General features: G+C 50.9%; 1 protein-coding gene across 17 annotated transcripts in view; it reads left to right on the top strand.

Annotated features, from left to right (window-relative positions):
* UBAP2L (ubiquitin associated protein 2 like) overlaps positions 1-16,803 on the top strand; it is a 108,355-nt gene extending 91,552 nt beyond the window's left edge. For 7 of the 17 annotated variants that reach the window (XM_029580149.1, XM_029580145.1, XM_029580144.1 and 4 more), the window contains 7 exons: positions 8,557-8,774; positions 10,577-10,682; positions 11,656-11,772; positions 13,163-13,230; positions 13,391-13,582; positions 13,804-13,857; positions 16,238-16,803. In XM_029580149.1, coding sequence (XP_029436009.1) covers positions 8,557-8,774; positions 10,577-10,682; positions 11,656-11,772; positions 13,163-13,230; positions 13,391-13,582; positions 13,804-13,857; positions 16,238-16,333 — 851 coding nt within the window. In that variant the 3' untranslated portion in view covers positions 16,334-16,803. Of the gene's footprint in view, positions 1-8,556; positions 8,775-10,576; positions 10,683-11,655; positions 11,773-13,162; positions 13,231-13,390; positions 13,583-13,803; positions 13,858-15,045; positions 15,087-16,237 lie in introns of all 17 variants that reach the window. The other 10 variants (XM_029580156.1, XM_029580154.1, XM_029580153.1 and 7 more) reach the window with 7 other exon arrangements.
* The last annotated feature ends 236 nt before the right edge of the window (positions 16,804-17,039 follow it).

The raw sequence follows: 17,039 nt of genomic DNA, 5'->3' as shown, positions 1-17,039 counted from the left end.
TAGAGTTCCTGGGAGCCCACTTCGACACTCGAGTAGGCAAAGTATTTTTGCTTCATGCACAGGTCCTCAAGTTGATGACCAGGTTCGGAATCTGCTCTCGCTACCTCTTCCAACGGCCTGGGACTTTCCTGCAGGTCTTAGGGTCCATGGCTTCAACCATTGACCTAGTTCCCTGGGCTTTTGCTCATATGCGACCGTTACAGAAAGCTTTGCTATCCTGTTGGCAGCCGGTGTCGGAACAGTTTCACATAGTCCTCCCTCTTTTGGACTCTACCATCGCTGCCTTGCAGTGGTGGCTTTCGCTTCCTCATCATCTCCGAGGAATGCCCCTTCAATCTCCACAGTGGACGATAGTAACCACGGACGCCAGTCTCTTGGGCTGGGATGCGGTCTGCCTGTCCCAGTCCACTCAGGGGATCTGGGCGCCGGTTCAGACTCGCTGGCACATCAATCGCTTGGAGGCCCAGGCGGTGCGTCTGGCTCTGCAGGAGTTTCTGCCCCTGATACGCGGCAAAGCGGTGAGGTTTCTTTCCGACAACTCCACCACTGTGGCTTACATCAACCATCGGGGGGCCACCCACAGTCGCCTGGTGGCTCTAGAAGCCAGCCGTCTCTTCATCTGGGCGGAACGACATCTGGCGGCCTCCCACATCGCGGGCAAGGAGAATGTTCAGGCCGATTTTCTCAGTCGCCAATCGCTCGATCCGAGAGAGTGGGAACTCTCGGAAGAAGCCATGGTTCTGATTGTTGACAGGTGGGGGTCCCCCTCACCTGGACCTCATGGCGACCTTGTTCTATGCCAAGCCAATCGGTTCTTCAGTTGCTGGAGGGAGCACAGCTCGGAGGGCGTGGATGCTCTGGCTCTTGGCCCACGGACGTCCTACTGTATGTGTTCCCCTGGTGGGAAAAGTTCTCAGGAGAATAGAACTCCACCGAGGGCCCATGGTTCTGGTAGCACCCGAATGGCCTCGCAGACCATGGTTCGCAGATCTCGTCAACCTGACGACGGACGGACCTCTTCGGCTAGGCCATCTTCCTCGTCTACTACGGCAGGGACCCGCATTTTTCGACCAGGCCGATCGCTTTTGTCTAGCGGCCTGGCTTTTGAACGGCGACGCCTGAGGCGTAAGGGTTATAAGGAGGAGGTTATCTCCACCTTGCTGCGAGCCCAGAAGCAGTCAACTTCTCTAGCTTACATGCGCGTCTGGAAGGTCTTTGAGACTGTTTATGAGGAGTCCGGTGTCTCCGCACGTTCCGCCCCGGTCTCGTTGCTTCTTTTCTACAGAAAGGTCTCTCCAAGGGCCTTTCCTTCAGTTCCCTGCACGTACAAGTTTCCACTCTCTGCGCTCTCCTTGGATGGTCGAGGGTCATTCCCTAGCGGGCCACCTGGATGTGGTTTGACACCTGCGTCCGCCCGCTCGCATTACTTGCCCGTCGTCGAGTCTTAATCTGGTCCTCCGGGCCCTCTGTGCTGCCCCGTTTGAACTTCTCCATGGGGCTACGGTAAAAGACCTCACGCTCAAGGCAGTTTTCCTTGTTTCTATCTCCTCCACTCGGCGGGTTTCCGAAATCCAAGCATTGTCCTGTCGGGAACCTTTTTTGTGCTTCTCCGATTCAGGTGTTTCCCTCAAGACTGTGCCTTCTTTCTTGCCGAAGGTTGTCGCCACCTTCCATGTCAACCAGTCAGTAGAGCTTCCAGCGTTCTCCCCAGAGGAGATTGCAGGTACCGCTGGAGGCGATCTTCGTAAACTGGACGTCAAACGAGTCCTACTCCGGTATCTTCAGATCACCAATGACTTTCGGGTCTCGGACCATCTTTTTGTCCTCTAGAGTGGTCCCAATCAGGGCAAACCAGCTTCTAAGACCACAATTGCGCGGTGGTTGAAGGAGGCCATTTCCTCGGCCTGTCTTTGCCAAGGTCGGGCGATTCCGGAGGGCCTAAAGGCTCATTTGCAACGTTCTCAAGCTACTTTATGAGCGGAGAGTCAATCTGTTTCTCTGCAAGAGATTTGCAAGACCGCCACCTGGACGTCCCTGCATACTTTTGCTCGCCACTATCGTTTGGATGTGCAAACACTGGTCTTTGGTTCATTTGGGCGGCAAGTGCTTGGAGCGGGACTGTCTCTGTCCCACCCGGGATAGGGAAGCTTTGGTACATCCCATGGTCTGGACTGATCCAGGTATGTACAGGGAAAGGAAAATTAGTTCTTACCTGTTAATTTTCGTTCCTGTAGTACCACGGATCAGTCCAGACACCCTTCCCTGTTTGTCTTTCTTTTCTGTCCTATCGAAGCTTGTTCTTGCAGATTTGCAGATTTTGATACTTCATTCTTTGCAAGAATACTGAGCAATTACACCGGAAGCCTTGGTTGTTCAAGCACCAAGTATATGCAAGAGCGGTTAGTCCTACCAAGTTTTTTACATTGTTCTAAAGTTGCTCAATTGAGCTTTATGGTTACTTGCTTGATCCTATTCTGGTTTTGTTTTCTGCTTTGACAATGGTTATATTGAAGGGCTGCAGGGTAGGCTCTGTCCTCATATAGGATACCCTTTCAGTTTTGGTCTGTCTCCACCTGCTGGAAGGGAGGCTCAACCCACGGTCTGGACTGATCCGTGGTACTACAGGAACGAAAATTAACAGGTAAGAACTAATTTTCCTGTACCACCTGCAACCCCTCAGTAATTCTGTCTCCAGCAGATGGAGGAGGTACAAAACCTGCAGTTCTGAACCTCCTTTTTAAAAATAAATAAATACATAAAACAAATTCCAGGACTTAGGACAGGATTTCCTTCCTAGGAAGTTGGTAGGTCCTGGTGGGACCATCCTTCCTAGTAGCAGAGCCGGACGAGCAGGGGTTGGTGACCCAAATTTGCTCCAGTTTCCCACGCTGGAAGTTGAAAGGGTGGTCCAGTTCCCTCACCTTCTGGAGTTCGGGGGCGGCGGATGAAACTTTGCCAAGGCTCCAGATAAGGCTGTCTCTTTTTTTTCTGTTTGTGTATTTAGTGATTGTAAAGTTAGTTCCCAAAAAAAAATAGAGAGGGTTTTTGTTTTTCTTTCAGGTTTTGGACAGCGCTCTCCCTAGCCTTACTACTGCCTTTTCACCGGCGCCGGGAGGCAGCTCCAAGGTCTTTTCTTTGTTTGTTTTTTCTTTTGCAGCTCGCAGAGGCCTTTTTTTCTTTCCCCCCATACGGCTGTCCTCTACGTGGTTCTCACGCACCACCACCGACATGCCGAAGGAGCTCAGATGCTCCGTGTGTGACTGCGACTCCTCGTGTTTGTTGTGGGACTCTCGCTGCTCCCAGCAGCAGTTTCTTCACTCCAGCGCTGGTCCGGGGGGGGGGGGGGGGGGTGAAAGGCAGCGTGGTGTGAGGCCAGCGATCCGTTCCTGCTGAGCACGGGAACGGCAGCCTTTTAGAAACTTTGGCCGCGAAATCTCAGCCTGCAGCAGGGGGAGGGGATCTCCCATTGGCACTTCTCCCGATTTAAGCCCTGAGGAGGCCCAGGGGCCTGCAGAAGGCAATCGAGTGAGTATTCAGATCCTCTGGGGAGGATTCTGATGGTCTTTCTCCTTTTTTTGCCAGGATTTGTGCTTTTAATGCACAAAGGTTTTCTGGCCTGCCAGGCCACGGGGCAGCCCTCTCGCAAGCATAGGGCAGCTGAGCTCTCCTCTGATAAGGAGCCCAAGTCCTCAGAGTCTGGAGGATCTGTGGCACCTCGAACTCCAGAGGGGAGGGGGTCCTCGGAGGAGGCTCTCCAGGACGACTAGCTGGGGGATGTCACCCCAGACGCGGAACCAGATCATGGTCTGCAGGGACTATCAGAGGATGCGGCAAAACCTCCCACTGTGGATGGGGATGATCTCCAGGTGCTCCGCCGTTTTCAGAGGGATGAGTTAGGTCCCCTGATTCCTGCTGTCTTGGCGGAGTTAGGTATACTGGCACCTCGAGAGGACTCCAACCACGAGAATGTGGACCCAATCATGGCGGGCTTACGGGGTCCAGCTAAGACCTTCCCGTTTCACAAGTCAGTGAGGCAATTGATGGTCAGGGAGTGGGATACTCCGGAGACTGCAGTTCTCATACTTGAGATGGGTGCAGGAACTTCAGGAGAACAGAACTTTGTCGCCCTCTGAGGTTCAGCGCGCGGAGCATCTTGAGGCGGCGGTCGCTCATGGCACTGATGTCCTCTATGAACTTATTCATACTTCGTCAAGGACAATGGTGTCCGCCTTCTCAACCTGGAGGCTCCTCTGTTTGCGGACTTGGTTGGCTGATGTGTCCTCTAAAGCGCAACTGGGGGCATTACCATTCAAGGGTAAGCTCCTTTTTGGGGAAGATCTAGAGCAGTTGATAAAACTCTTGGGTGAAAACAAAGTTCACAAATTGCTGGAAGATAAGCCTAAGGGGTCCAGAGGGGCTCTCCCACTGCGTTCTCGTTTTCGGGGCCAACGGCAATTTTGGCAGAGCGGAGCTACGGGTCAGAGGCAGGCCTGGGGGAGGTCACAGTCTTGGAACCAGTCCTTTCAGGCCCGTAAAGTGGGCAGGGAGTTCTCAAGCCAGGGTTCTGGTGGCAGCAAATCTTCCAAATGAAGAAAGGCTGGCCCACTCTTCTGTCCCAAGGAATAGGCAGTAGTGTCATGCGTTTTTACGCAGAGTGGGCCAAAATAACGTCAGACCAGTGGGTCTTAGACGTGATAGGAAAAGGTTAGGCTTTAGAGTTTGCTCAACTGCTCATAAGTCTCTTTCTGCAGTGCCCTGGCAGGCAAGGAATTGGTGGTGCGGCAAACTCTCGAGCATCTGCGTCTGTTAGGGGCCATAGTTCTGTTCCTCTGCACGAGAGAGGCAAGGGTCGTTATTCCATCTATTTTGTGGTTCCCAAAACGGAAGGCACTTTTCATCCAATTCTGGATCTCAACAAGGTGAATCAGGCTCTCAAAGTGCCATGTTTTCGAATGGAAACTTTGCAGTCCATCGCGGCAGTTCGGACAGGGGAATTCTTGGCGTCCTTGGATCTGACTGAGACCTACCTGCATATCGGGATCCATCCGGAGCATCAAAGACTTCTCAGGTTCATGATCCTGGGGGGGAGCATTTTCAATTTTGCGCCCTTCCATTCAGCTTAGCGATAGCTCCATATACTTCCATCAAGGTGATGGTAGTGGTGGCAGTGGTCCCTCAGGAGAGGAGGAGTTCTGGTGCACCCCGTAGCTGGACAATTGGCTGATTTGAGCAAAATCGCAGGACCTGTGCAGTTGAGCGGTGTAGATGGCGATGTGCCGTTTGCAATTCCTAGGTTGGGTAGTGAACCTTTCCAAGAGTCGTCATCTCCTCTCACAAATTCTGAATTTTCTGGGAGCACGTTTCAACATCTGAGCAGGGAAGGTCTTTCTCCTGGAGGAGTACGTATTCAAGTTACAGTCTCAGATCCGGAGTCTCTTGCAGTCCCAGGTCCCCAGAGTCTGAGATTACCTGCAGGTCCTTGGCTGCATGGCATCTACCTTGGACCTTGTGCCCTTGGCGTTTGCTCATATGAGACTACTTCAGCAGGCGTTACTGTCCCACTGGAATCCAGCCTCGGAGCGGTTTCATCTTCTGCTCCCACTTACCAACTCAGCACTGTCCAGTCTCTCTTGGTGGCTTTCGCCAGTTATCTGCACCGTGGAGTGGACTTTGAGGTTCCACACTAGATAGCCGTGACGACGGATGCCAGTCTCTTCAGTTGGGGAGCAATGTGTCAGCCCTAGTCGGAAGCCGCGGGAAGCGTTTTGGTCCATCAATCACCTTGAGATATGAGCAGTGTGTTTGGCCCTCCAGAAGTTCTTACCTCTTGTGTGCAGTTGGTTGATCAGGATCCTGTTTGACAATGCGTCTACGGTAGCCTATATCAACTGCCAAGGGGGGGACCAAGAGTCTAGCTGTGGCTTGGGAAGTGGAAAAGTTGATGTCTTGGGCGGAACAGCACTTAGTTCGGATAGCGACTTCATACACAGTGGGGTCAGACAACATACAAGCCAATTTTCTCAGTCAGCGGTTAGATGCCGCAGAATGGGAGCTCTCAGATGAAGCGATGAGTCTCATCCACAGATGGGGGGGGGGGGTTCCCGACATGGATCTAATGGCAACTCAAGAGGAATGCCAAAGTCCCTTGCCTCTTCAATCGCAGGAGAGAGCGAGGAGCGGAAGGGGTCAATGCCCTGGTTCTTCCTTGGCTAACCGACATTCTCATGTGTTTCCGCCGTGGCCTCTGGTGGGCAGATTATTGAGAAGGAAAGAGGTCCACCCAGGAGGAGTGATCCTGGTGACTCCAGAGTGGCCATGATGGCCTTGGTTTGCGGATCTGATCAATCTAGCAGTGGACGGTCCGTTGAGAGTGAGACATCTTCCAAACCTGCTTCATCAGGGTCCCATATTTTTCGATCAGGCGGATTGCTTTTATCTAATGGCTTAGCTTTTGAGAGGCAGTGTTGAGAAAAAAGAGATATCTGGAGGATGTTGTCACCACTTTGTTACAGGCTTGTAAGAAATCCACCTCCTTGGCTTACGCTAGGGTGTGGAGGGTTTTTGAGTCTTGGTGTGCTCTCAAAGAAATTGACCCTCAGCAAGCCTCATTGTCCCACATTCTGGCTTTTTTGCAGAATGGGCTAGAAAAGGGTTTATCGTATAACTCTTTGCGAGTCCAGGTTTCTGCTCTAGCTGGGTTTAGGAGCAAGATCCATGGTAGATCGCTAGCAGTGCATCAAGACATGGTACGTTTCCTTAGGGGAGCAAAACATTTGCGCCCTCTCTTGAGCTATTTGTCTGTCTTGGAACCTTAATTTAGTCCTTAGGGGCTTGTGTGCAGCGCCGTTCGAGCCCCTTGAGAGAGCTACCATTAAGGATCTTATCCTACCATTAAGGATCTTCTTGGTGGCTATTTGTTCAGCCAGAAGGGTTTTGGAAATTCAGGCCCAGTCTTGCAGGGAGCCTTTATTGCAAATCTAGGACTTGGAGGGGGGGGGGGGGTGTTTCATTGAGGATGGTTCCGTCTTTTCTCCCTAAGGTGGTGTCTGCGTTCCACTTGAGTCAGTCGATGGAGCTTCCGGCTTTTCAGATTCTAGAGTCTGGTTCAGCTCATGCCTCAGAGTTGAGGTGTTTGGATGTTAGGCAGGCTTTATTACAATATTTGGACGTAACCAACAGTTTCAGAATATCTGATCACCTTTTTGTGCTGTGGCGTGGTGCAAAGAAGGGTCAGAAAGCTTTGAAGGCTACAGTTGACACTGATTGATTGAAGGAGGCTATTGGGGTAGCTTATATTTGTTGCAGTCTTCTGGTCCTGGAGGGCTTGAGAGCTCATTCAACACAATCACAGGCTGCCTCTTGGGCGGAGTGTCATTTTCTCCACAGATTTGCTGCGCAGCGACTTTGAAGTCCTTGCATACCTTTGAATGTCCAAGTTCCAGAGATCATTGGCTTCGGAGAGGGCGTTCTTTGAGCAGGACTCAGTCCCACCCATGTTAGGGAAGCTTTGGTACATCCCAGGTGTCTGGATTGATCTGGGTATGTACAGGGAAAGAAAATTAGTTCTCATCTGCTAATTTTCTTTCCTGTAGTAGCACAGAGCAGTCCAGAGTCCCTCCCAGCTCTGGAGAGTCTGCTCATTCTGTATGTCTAGTCTGTTTTTTGTTATGTGAAGAATTGGCACAGGTTTTTTATTGGGCTTTAAATTCTGTATCATAGTTGAGTTTGTATTTCCTCTGCTCGTTCGGGGAATATTGTATTCTTGATTTGGTATCAACTTGGGTACATAGTAATACCGAGGGTTTGCAGGTGGTACACCAGGTTATATACTGGTGGTTCTGAAAATTTCTCTGTCTCCATCTGCTGGAAGTAAGGCAAAACCCAGGAGTCTGGACTGATCTGTGGTACTACAGAAACAAAAATTAGCAGGTAAGAACCAATTTTCCTATTTAAAATATTTGTTCCGCTATAATGGCACATGCTAAGCAGATTACAGGAGCATGATAAAAAGACATTATACAATCGCCAGTGTTTTACCATCTCTCTTCCTTCCCATGGGGGTCCGGTGAGGATGGGTTGTTGGCATGGGAACCGCTCTATCTCCATGACTGATGTATCCTCTCCTGCCCTCTCATTACGGTGTGACTCCCCCCCCCCTCCCCCCCCCCCCCCCCCAAATGGTATAGCAGTTCTTGCACATCCCCCAGTGCCGGAGGATTTTAGCAGGCATGGACTCTTCACACTGTATCTTCTGTGAGGGGGGGTCTTGCAATGCGGAAATCTTTTCTGCTGCAGCGGTCATCCTGTTCACAGCTGTGACCTGTAGCTCTTGGCTACCCACTCATTGCTGATTTTGAGTCTCCTCTGCAGAGGCCCTTGCAGTATTGTCCCAGAGGAACACCTGAGAAACACTCTTTTCTCTTCTGGAAATGTGACCTGGCATTGAGCATCTGGAAAACAAGAAAAGCTTTCTCCAGGGTGCTGTAGTATTGGCGGGATGTGCCCTGAGTGTGCTCTCGAGTGACTGCAGCTCTTGACTCTTCTCTTCCCATTCAGGTGACCTTGCAAAATTTGGCCGAGGCGATGCTTCCTCTCCCGCTCCTGCAACCACACTGGCGCAGCCTCAACCCAGCCAGACGCAGACGCACCACACCACGCAACAGACATTCCTAAATCCAGCTCTGCCTCCTGGCTACAGTTACACCAGCCTGCCATACTACACAGGGGTACCAGGGCTCCCCAGCACCTTCCAGTACGGGCCCGCTGTGTTCCCTGTGAGTCTCCATTTCCAAAAGTATTAAAATGTTTCAGGGGGTGGGGGGAGGGGTTTGGGTAGGGGGAGCTCCAAGTGTGGCGGTCACCACACTGGGCCCTGTTTTTCCCCAGGATTGTCGCCCTTTTGAAAATGGGACCAAAAGTTTGTATCCTTCTCATTAACGCGTGGGAGGCAGATGGTGATTGCTTTCACGTGATTCCTGTCTTAGTCCTGCATCCAAGCTGCTACCGACTGAAATGTTTTAAGAGGACTAGCAGGAGGGTCCCTCCTAAGTCCCATCTCTGCTGCTGGGGCTGGGTTAAGTTGTGCTCCCTGTACCCCTTTGAGACACTTCTGGCCACGGTCTTTATCATATTGATAGCACGTGTTCTGAAGAGCTGCTCCTCTCTGCTGTTCACTTGTTGTAAAATGTTTGTTTTTTACATGATTGTAAATATACGATTCAATAAAAAAATTATAAACAAATACCCAAGTAATCTTAAAGCTGCTGTCACTGGACAATGTTGCAGGGGATGGGTTGCTTGAGATTATTGTATTAGTTGCCAAACGTGTGTGTACTGCTGTACAGGGGGGAAGAGAGATGAAACTAAATATTAACAAACATACAGAGAGCACATGTAGGGTGCCAGGTCCTCATCCCAGAGAGCGTACAACTTAGACAACAGCATGACTGCTTTGCTGTCTCTGGGACTGATGTTGGAGGGTGAACAATGGCAGAATCAGGGTCAGGTGCCGCCCCTTTGGGACTGACCTCTGACCTTGCCCTCAGCACATTGTATATTTCTGCCATTCTAGAAAAGGTGATAGACTCTGGGCGCTAGGGGTGACTCTTCCAGCCTCTCTCATGACACTTGCCTGCCATACACTGCACTGAGGAAGACTATCTGGACTATTGTTTGGATGAAGAGTGTTCTAGGCAGTGATCTCATGGAAGGGGGAGGGGGTCAGAGCTGCTTAGATGCACCAGACCCAGGGCATCTGGTTCTCTGCGTGAAAAGGCACAGCCAGGATCTTTCAGCCGGATCATTCTCAGCCTGACCCAGGAGGAACGGAGAAGAGCAGGGTCCCTTGAGGAGCTCGTACTGTCCCCCGTGCCCCTCCCCCCCCCCCCCCCCCCCCCCCCCCCCCCGGCACATCTGATTGAGCAAGCAGCAAGCACGCACGACATCCATCCTGTTCCAAAGCCTGAGGCGTTGCTTTAATAGGAAGAGGTGGTCCTGCAGGATGTTGTAAATCCTAGTCTTGGAAGAAGTTTGATTCAAATGGATGCGAATCTCAGGATTTCAACCAGCACTAACATTGGCCGCCGTGTCCCTTGGTTTCATGGAAGCAAGGCTGAGGGGGAACTGTCGGGTTTCATAGGAAGAGGGGCTGCGGTTGTCTGTTACTAGGTGTTATGGGAGAACAGGACTTGGGGGGGGGGGGGGGGGGTCTATCTTCTGTTTTGCAGGAGGGTGAGGGGCAGGTTGTCTGTCCCTAGGGTTCACACTGGCTATGAGGGAAGGGAGTGCCTGTGCCTGGGTTTTCCCAGTAGACACGGAGAGATGTCTGTACCGAGTGATTGGACAGCTGAGATGAAGCTGCTGGTTGTATGTTAAACTCTTCTTGGTCATTGTGCAATATGCCAGAGCACAAGTTCTCTTACCTTTTTGTTCTGCATTTCCTGTTTGTAATAAAATGCTATTTTGTTGGGGTCCGTTTATCACTGCATGCTTTTCACTGAGCTTATAAGAAGCTGACGCAGAGTGCTGCAGGGTTCGGGAGCTGCCGAGGCTGAGACACTGTCCCTCTTTTATCCAGGTTGCTCCTACCTCTTCCAAGCAGCACGGTGTGAGCGTGAGTGTAAATACATCCGCGACCCCCTTTCAGCAGGCTGGCGGGTACGGCTCTCATGGATACAGCAGTGGTAAGAGGAACCCCTTCGCCTCACTCACAACACTTCCATCATTCAGGGTTTTCTCCACGCTCCTTATTCCTTTAATGTCCCCTCTTCTTGTACTGGCCTCTTGTAGAGGGCATCTCCCATCAGTCTGCATGGGATGTGTTCCCCCTATTCCAGTGAGAAGGTAAGGTTAGTGTTCCTTGCACTTCTCTCTCTGCTCCGCCTTTTCCCCCCTGTCCCTATCCTATCCCTGTGCCGTGTGCTTTCCCTCCTGCCAGGCCCCGCAGCAGCAGCAGGCGACACCTAGCTCCAGACTCCACATGGAGGGAATCCCACCGCACTAACTGGATGGACGGTGTCCCCTAGTTACTGGGGCTAGGAAAAGCAGTTGAGCCTTTTGCTTTGCTTCTGCGGAAATGATCAGTTATAAAGTTCTGCACAGCTCGGCTGTGGACTCTCGGCGCTGCTTGTCATGTTTAAGAAGGAATCACCGTGGCAGCAGAAACCAGTTTGATGGCGGCTGACAGATGTGTGATATTTATTTTGGCTCCTAGAGCTGCGGACCCGAAGACTCCCATCATTGTACATTAATTCCCCTCTGCTCAGCCCCTCTCTCTGCTCTCCAGTGATTCTTGTAGAAGGAAACGGGTGATACAGCACATAAGACTCTGGAGCAGTATGTTATGAGTGAGAGATGGTGGTGGCTGTAAGCAGGGCTCAACACACAGTGTGTGTGTGAAGAACTTTTTTTTTTTTCTTCACATTAAAAATGGGCCCATGCCCATTTGATTAGTGAGAATTAGGGGAACTTGCAGTGGTTTGGTCAGTGATGCTCCTCTCGCTTTTGCTATGGCTGCTGTTGGCAGTGCTTGTGGCTGGCTTTTTCTTCTCATCCCCCATTACCCCTCTGTCTGGGGGGGGGGGGGGGAAGGGGAAGAGGACAAGTGTGTTTGTGTATGCCTGAAGCTCAGGGCTATGGCTGTGTCTCTGTTTGCAGGCTGTGAGGACTTGAGCCAGGGGCCCGGCACTGGGGATTTCTGTAAGGGTGGATATAGTGGGGCTGCTTCTGCTCAGAGTAAGCCTGCTGCTGCTGCTGTGTCCGGATCGGGCGGCGGTAAGTGCACTCTGCTTCTCCTTTCTCTGTGTGTGTGTGTCTGCCTCTTGCAGGGCTGCCCCTCTGCTTCCTCCTGTCCTTCTGAGTGTGCGTGGAAGGCAGCTGCTGAATCAGTGCAGTGTGTTTGTCAGCACTTTGTCCCCTGTATACCAGTCTGGAGAAGGGGGGGGGGGTGTTCCTACCACATCTTAACAGGTGGAGGAAAGGCCTACCGTTCCCTCTTAAGCTGTGTGCGTACACACACAAAAAAATCTGATACGATTATACTGGCTCATAGAGCACAAATCTTGAACTCCGCTTATAAAACGTACAAAAGAAAATGTTTGCGCCCACACCCTTCAAAAATTGGAACGTTGAAAGGGCCTATTCTGGAGCCTCCACAATCATGGTCTGAAGTAGGGGTTGTATTGGTGTCTTCAGCGACTTTGGGGGAAAGGATAATCAAAGGATGACTGGAAGTGTTCAATCAAATAAGGATGGCTGAGGTCAAGAAGGGGGAAATAGAAAGCCCCTGGCTTTAGGTATCATGGAGAGCCATTTGAGGACCCTGCAAGAGAGGAGTGGGGTCAAGATGTGTTGCATGAGGGCCCTGCCTGGGAAGCATGACGGCAGAGGGGGTGCCGGGGTGTGGGGCTCAAAGTGCCACATTTGGACCCTGCCTGAGTGTGAGTCAAGGAGAGTTAGAAATGCTGAGGAGGGGGGGGGGGGGGGGCAAGGAGCGCCACACAGAAATCCTGCTAGGTAAGGGAGGTCAAAGACTTCCATGTGTAAACCTTGCTTGGGAGGCATTTTTTTTTATTTTTTAGGTGGGGAGGATTGCCACGGTTTTTTAGATGGGTTGAGGAATGCCACCTGAATTTGCCTGCGTGGCGGGGGTGTCGTTCCACGTGTAGACCTTGCTTGGGAGGCATTTTTGGGGGGTGGGGGAGAGGAATGCCACCTGAATTTGCCTGGGTGGGGGGGCGGGTGTCAAGGAGTTCCAGGTGTAGACCTTGCTTGGGAGGCATTTTCGGGGGGGTGGGGGGGGGGAATTGAGGAATGCCACCTGAATTTGCCTGGGTGGCGAGGGGGGGGGGTCAAGGAGGGTCTACGTGTGGACCTTGCTTGGGAGGCATTTTTTGGGGGGTGGGAGAGAGGAATCGAGGAATGCTGCGTGTGGATTTGCCTGGGTGGCATAGGGATGGATGGGAGGGGTCAAGGAGAGCTGCATGTGGACCCTGCCTGGGGTGCAGGTTGGAAGAGGAGGATTTCTGAGAGGTCTCTTCCTTCTGTGTCCAGCTCTCCTTTCCTGAAGTTGCATTTTGGGGAGCAGGCAACTGTATAAATATGAAGGAAGTAAAGTTGAAAGGTCGTATGAGTCATTGTGTCCTCCCTTCCTTCTCTCTCCCAGGTGTATCAGTCACATCTAGTAACACAGGAGTGCCAGACATCTCTGGCTCAGTTTACTCAAAAACTCAGGTACGTCTCTTCATGTGGAAATCTGCGTTGTGGGGGAATATGGGATGACAGAATAAGCAAACTGTAGAGACCTGGGTCCTGTGCAGTAATGTTTTGTCTTGCACTTGGAGATTCTTAGGGACAGATTGGTAAGCATTATTCTCTCGCTTTCTCTGTTTAGTCCTTTGAAAAGCAGGGATTTCACACTGGAACCCCAGCAGCCTCGTTCAGCCTGCCTTCAGCGCTAGGCACTGGTGGCCCCATGAACCCAGCCACAGCCGCAGGCTATCCCCCAGCTCCATTTATGCATATCTTGGCCCCACATCAGCAGCCGCACTCCCAGATCCTGCACCATCACCTGCCAGATGGACAGGTAAGGACCCCTTTAAAGCCATTTGCCAGGCCTAGGGCAGCCCTCTGGGAAACACACTTACACACAGTGGCACATGGGATGGAGCAGAAAAGCTGGGACAAGGCACAGGAGGGAACCCCTCAGAACACAGAAGCAGATTCTTGTGTGTAGCTTGCAGGTGCATCAGTGACTTTCTGTTACCAAAGCTTGTCCTTTATTTTACATATCCTGCCGCTTGGCAGCAGCTGCCATATTTGCAGATGATTCAGTGCTACCACCTGCAGCAGGAAGACCAGGTAATGGAAGTTCTACACACTGTCCATTGCACCACTCTCTTTACTCCTGCCCTGTGCTCTCACCCCTTCACCCCTCCTTGAAACATGCACACAGCCTGGTCATCTGCCCCACCTTATCCCCTAGTCACACTTGCAAGATCCTGTTTCTCTGCCCCAACCACAGCCATAGGATCTTGCTTACCCCCACCCAGACCTGTCATCTGCCCCAGCCACACTGCAGGATCCTGCTTCATTGCACCCCTCAGTCATGGCACACAGTCCACTCCTCCTACCATGGGTTCTAGTTCTCCATCCCAACCACAGGAGCCTGCTTACCCCCATCCAGATATGTCGCCTGCCTTGGCCACTCCAGAACCACAATATAGGGTCCTGCTTCTCGGTACTCCTCGGCAAAACGCATAGTCCAGTCTTCCCTACCATACCCCCAGGCTCCTGTTTCTCCACCCCAACACAGGACCCTTTTATCCCCACCCAGACTTGCATATTAGACCTCTTACCTGCCCTAACCACCCTATGACCATACCTGCAAGATCCTGCTTCTTTGTCCACACATGCACACAGCCCTGTACCCCCACCATCCAACCATTCCCAGAGGATCCTGCTTCTCTGTCCCACCTGCTGACATGCGCACAGTCCAGTCACCCACCCATCTGCCAACCACACCCACAGGATCCTGCTTTCCCCACCCAGAGATGCACACAGCCCAAGCCACAGCCCCCCACCCCCACAATCATAGAATCCGGCTGCTCTTTCCTGCTCTCTTTCCCCATCTCCCCTAAACTATACCCAGAGGATAATGCTCCCTGGTCCCTCTTCCCTCCTAAAATAGCCTGGTTATCTGCCTCAACCACACTCGCAGGCTACTGTTGCTCTCCATTCTGCCCAGACATGCACATAGCCCAGAGCTTAGATATCTGTCCCAATTATCCTCCAAGCACACCATCCTGACCCTGCTTCTTCTTCCTCCCCCACCCTCCCCCATGCCTTCCAGTCACCTGCTGCTGCCTCCTTTTCCTCTCACCTGCTCCCACTTTCACCCCCTTCCTTGGCTCGTCTCCTCCTCCTTGACAGACTGGGTGGTCCATGGGCCTTACTTGTTACTCTGCCATCCTAATGAAACTGAAACGAAGGTGGCGAGGTGTATGGCTGTGGTGGAATCTCTTGTTGATTTTTGGTGTTCTGTTTCAGATACATTAGAGTTTCTGAGAGCACCCGACGTAACCAGGAAGGTGTGCCTTTATCTTCTCTCTGCCTGCCTTCTTAGTGGATCACTTCCTGCCTGGGTACTGCGGAGTGCAGCACACCACCTGCCACCTCATCTCTAATGGGCCCCATTGTAGCTTCCTGTACACACACATGCCTTGTACACAGCCTTCCATGTACATGTCACACCAGGTGTACAGGTATACACATCAGCACAGGTAGTGGTTACACCCATGATGTGCACTCGCATTTCCGTCACACCACACACCCCAGGTGTTGCACTTTCTTCAGAGGCTGGGACTCCTTTATTCTTGAACTTGGTTTGGTTAAATTTCAAACTTTTTTTTCTGTTAAATGTCTTCATTAAATAAAGAGAGATGTATAGAAATAGAAGGCAGAACAGAATTTTACCAAGCTTTTCTGGGGGTTAAGAGGGTGAAGGTCAGTATTAGACCAATATATGCCGCAGGGCAGGAGTGAGGTCCCTTGGCAGAGCTGAGTGTAAGAATCTCAGCGCTGGAATAATAGGATGAGCTGCAGGGCAGGAGTGAGGTCCCTTGGCAGAGCTGAGTGTAAGAATCTCAGTCCTGGAATAACAGGATGAGCTATAGTGGAGTGAGATGCGTTGGTGAGCTGTATGTGGGTGGGTGGGTCTCAGTACTGAAACAGAGGTTGTGGTAGGAGTGAGGTGCACTTAGAAGAGCTGTGTGTGGGGGTCTCAGTACTGGAATAGCAGGGAGTGCTGTAGAGCAGCAGTAAGATGCACTGTTAGAGCTGTGTGCAGGAGGTGGGATTTAAGTCCTTGAATAAGAGGATATTGCAGGATAGAAGTGAGGTACATTGGCAGAGTTATGTGTGTAGAGGGGGGAGACAGTTCCACAATACAGGTTATGCAGGACTGGAGTGAGGTGTAGCAATAGAGTTGTAATAGTAGGAGTGATGCAGGGTTAGGAGTAAGGGGGCATCAGCAGAGCTGACTGTGTAGAAGGACTACTTGGTGGTAGATTAAAAAAAAAAAAATCAATATGCATATCTTTTGTCAATGCTATTTGTTCCTCTCTTCATAGGTACTTGTTTTTCTCTTGTATTGAATTCTGACGTCTTATTTAGATTGTGATGTTGGTCTGCCCTGTGTGAGCTGATGTGGGGTTTGTTTTGTTGTCCTTTTCTCCTGCAGAGTGGTACTGGACAGCGTGCACAGGGCAGCTCTATCCCACAGAAGTCACAGGCTAACAAGTCTGCCTACAACAGCTACAACTGGGGTGCAAACTGAGGCCTGCACTCTATTCTTACCTGGCTTTACAAAAAAAAAGTATCAAAAAAAACCACAAAAAAAAGAAAAAGGAACAAAATCTTGAAAATCACCAAGCTCTGGCATTTTTAACAGAAATTGGAAATTTGCTGGAAGGAGCCCTGCGCCCTGTGGCTCTGTGTTTGTCTCTCTACCTGCCCACCTTTTACTGTTATATGTAATATAGAATTTGTATTTTTTTCTCTGTTTTTCTGCCTTCAGATTATGAAGCGCTTGTTGTTAGGGGGGGATTCTTTTTTTCCCCTACTCTGAGAGGATAAAGGAAGAAAAAGTTCTCCCTCCCTTCCCCCCCCTACAGCAAGACCTCTTCACTAGGAATATGGTTGCTATACAACAGCATTGTATAATGAATTCGGTGAAGTGTTTTTGTACTGTGTTCTAAATTTAATGGATAAATGTGTCTTGTATATATAAAATCCCCTCCTAAAGCAGTGGTGTGTAGAGTCATTGCTTTTACTACCTTTTCTGTTCTTTAATGTATCTGTCACTTCATGCAATTTTGGGTGTGAAGTGTCTTTCTCCTAAAAGTAGATTTATACAGTTGTACAAAGTTCCAGTCTAAACCAAAACTTTTCTGCCTCACGTCATATAAATATTTTAGCGAAGTGAGATCTTCAGTTGAGCATCATTCTCAAGTAGGGGCCTGTGTCCAAGAGGGTTGATCTGG

This window comes from Rhinatrema bivittatum, chromosome 16 (assembly GCF_901001135.1).
Source record: "Rhinatrema bivittatum chromosome 16, aRhiBiv1.1, whole genome shotgun sequence".
Taxonomy (NCBI): Eukaryota; Metazoa; Chordata; class Amphibia; order Gymnophiona; family Rhinatrematidae; genus Rhinatrema; species Rhinatrema bivittatum.
The sequence above is the reverse complement of the archived record's forward strand: the minus strand, read 5'-3'. Positions and strand labels throughout refer to the sequence as shown.